Raw genomic sequence first — 2875 nt, 5'->3', positions numbered from 1 at the left:
GGATATTTTTGTCTCTGAGCTCTTCTCACAGGGTTTATTAGATTTAGATGAGATGCAAACAGACCCAACTACACAGTGGCCCGGCCCGGCTCGGATTGGTTATTGGACCATTGGCTAACCAGGCCGGCTACGCCCTTTTAGGATGGAAAAAAAAAATACATCATAATAAAAAAGAAAATAATAACAAAAACTTACTCCAAACATGCTTTAAGGAATATAATGGTCAATTTAGACTAAGCATATGAGGCTTTTGGCTAGTGTCTAAGGTACGAACAAGTCATTTCAAATGATTCATTATTTTAATGATCATTGCTAATTTTGTTCCCTACATGGCATAATTGGAGCGGCTGTGAACTGGATATACGCTGGATAAGGTCCTCAGATTCGTATGGAAGATTACGAAACAAGAAAAATGAAACCAAGAAGGCGACAGGTTTTTTTCACTAATTGTGATAACCCCATGGCTAATGATGATCAACTGAAGTGGGATATTCTACTCGAATATCTCTTTATTCCATGTTCCCCAGTATTCTTCATTTAGGACAGCTTTAAACATCATTATCCTCGATTCTAATTTATTCAGATCCTTACTATATAAGATTCTAAACCAGATCATCACTTTGCAATTATACACAATAAACAACAACATGAACTATGAGAATTATGACCCCTATTTCCCTGATCAACCTGTAGTTGATCTCTACCTTCCAGTGTGGGCTAACTTGCCGGCCTTCCGGTCCAAGGCAGCCTTCATTTGGGCTGAAGATGGCGCCACGTTAACCTATGCTCAACTCAATTCCTCAGCTCAATCCATTTCTGCCAAAATACTCCATCGGTTGAAGAGAGGAGACACTGTTGTTATTCTGTGCTCGCCTGGGCTTGAGCTCGTTGAGATCATTTTTGGGTGCCAAAGAGCTGGTCTTCTGAGTGTGCCCATCTTCCCGCCTCACCCTTCTTTCAGCAAAGAAGACCATTACCACCTTGTTAGGGTTTTGTCTCAGACAAAGCCTAAAGCTGCCATAGCTCAACACGGTTTCATCGCAGCAGTGAAGCGATATGTATCCTCTTCTGTCAGTGACAAAAGGCTCTGCGAGCTGTTACAAGGAGTCAGGTGGATTTCTACTGATGATGTCAAAGATGGAAAGGAAGGAAATAGTTCATCAGGTTCTTTGCCATACCACGGTTGCAAGGCGGACGAGATGTATTTGGTTCAGTTCACCTCAGGGGCAACAGGGATTCCGAAGCCGGTACTGGTGACTGCAGGAGCAGCTGCTCACAATGTTAGAACAGCGAGGAAGGCCTACCATCTTCATCCAAATAGCGTTATTGTTTCATGGTTGCCTCAGTACCATGACTGTGGCCTTATGTTCTTGCTGCTGACTATTGTATCCGGCGCAACTTGCGTGCTAACATCGCCCATCGCCTTCGTAAACAGGCCAAGACTATGGCTTGAGTTGATTTCGGAGTACAAGGCAACGTGCACCCCAGTTCCCTCCTTCGCATTGCCGCTTGTGGTCAAACGTGGAGGGATTGACAAGGGAACCCTACCCATAAATTTATGGAGCTTGAAAAACCTGATTATCATCAATGAGCCCATTTACAGGGACTCGGTTGAGGAATTTGTCAATGCATTTCTGCCTTTCGGGTTAAATCCAGCATGCATCTCACCATCTTATGGCTTAGCAGAAAATTGCACCTTTGTTTCGACAGCATGGAGAAACAATGGTGGGTCTTCTAGTTTTCCAAACATTCCATCTTACAACAAGCTCTTACCTAGTGCAAGGCTGGCTTCTGAATGCATAGATGAGGAAGAAATGGACATTCTAGTTGTGAATGAAGAAACACAGGAGCCCGTTGAGGACGGGATTGAGGGAGAGATATGGGTTTCATCTTCAAGCAATGCCTCTGGTTACCTCGACCACCCTTCTTTAACTCGCTATGTATTTCTAGGAAGGCTAAGCAACAAGGTGAGTAGCTGCTTTGTCCGAACAGGCGATAGAGGAATTGTTAAAGGAGAAGAGAGATACCTCTTCATAACCGGTCGATCTTCGGACATGATTGAACTCCAAAGTGGTGAGCAGATACATCCCCATTACATAGAGACTGCTGCTTATAACAGTTGCCAAAAGTTTCTTCGGGGAGGTTGCTTAGCTGCATTCAAGATTTCAAGGACAGTCGTTCTTGTTGCAGAGATGCAAAGAAGGGAAGAAGAGACAAGCATTTTGAAGATTATATGTGAAGGGATTAGAGACTCTGTACTGAGGGAAGAGAAAATAGGAATTGGTTTGGTGGTTCTTGTTAAGGCTGGATGCGTTCCAAAAACAACTTCTGGTAAGATACAAAGATGGGCAACCAAAGATAAGCTCATACGAGGCAAAATGAAAGTAGTAATGGAGATGCAGTTTGAGGAGAATGGTAGGTCTATAGAAGCTGGTGCAAGTAAGAGAAATGGAGGAAGAGTTATGGTAGGCGAAGAGATGGGAAATGATGTGATTTCACTTTCTATTGCTCCAACTCAAGTAGGATCACGTTCTTTCTTGTGAGGGAACAAAGGCTGTGCATTGCTATGCTCCGTATATTTTATGTCATGGAAAAAGTGTGCTTCGGTGCACACTCTTGAAAATAAATGAAAAATAACAATTCCAGATTTCTAAATTTCAAAGTATTTAATATATTCCATGCACTTTAATTAAAAATAGAATTATGTATATTCAAAATGTAGGCTTTGATGAAATTAATTACTTGAAAATTGCATTGAGGATAGATATCCTTGCATGGCCAAAATGCAATTTTCTGTCAAGGAAAGCATCTCAACCCCATTTGGCATGGCGGCACCTGGATCAGTATTTCTTTCTGTGTAGAGTGCATGCATGCG

The 2875-nt window shown here is 42.3% G+C and overlaps 1 protein-coding gene across 1 annotated transcript; it reads left to right on the top strand.

Annotated features, from left to right (window-relative positions):
- The first annotated feature begins 647 nt into the window (after positions 1-647).
- LOC117930502 (long-chain-fatty-acid--AMP ligase FadD26-like) lies at positions 648-2543 on the top strand. The gene has a single exon (XM_034851149.1). The coding sequence runs from the start codon at positions 648-650 to the stop codon at positions 2541-2543; it is 1896 nt and encodes a 631-aa protein (XP_034707040.1).
- The last annotated feature ends 332 nt before the right edge of the window (positions 2544-2875 follow it).

This window comes from Vitis riparia, chromosome 14 (assembly GCF_004353265.1).
Source record: "Vitis riparia cultivar Riparia Gloire de Montpellier isolate 1030 chromosome 14, EGFV_Vit.rip_1.0, whole genome shotgun sequence".
In the NCBI taxonomy this organism is placed as follows: domain Eukaryota; kingdom Viridiplantae; phylum Streptophyta; class Magnoliopsida; order Vitales; family Vitaceae; genus Vitis; species Vitis riparia.
The sequence above is the reverse complement of the archived record's forward strand: the minus strand, read 5'-3'. Positions and strand labels throughout refer to the sequence as shown.

What these genes read in the sequence shown, in the direction of transcription:
- LOC117930502 (XM_034851149.1), top strand. Translation starts at nt 648, where the DNA reads ATGAACTATGAGAATTATGACCCCTATTTCCCTGATCAACCTGTAGTT.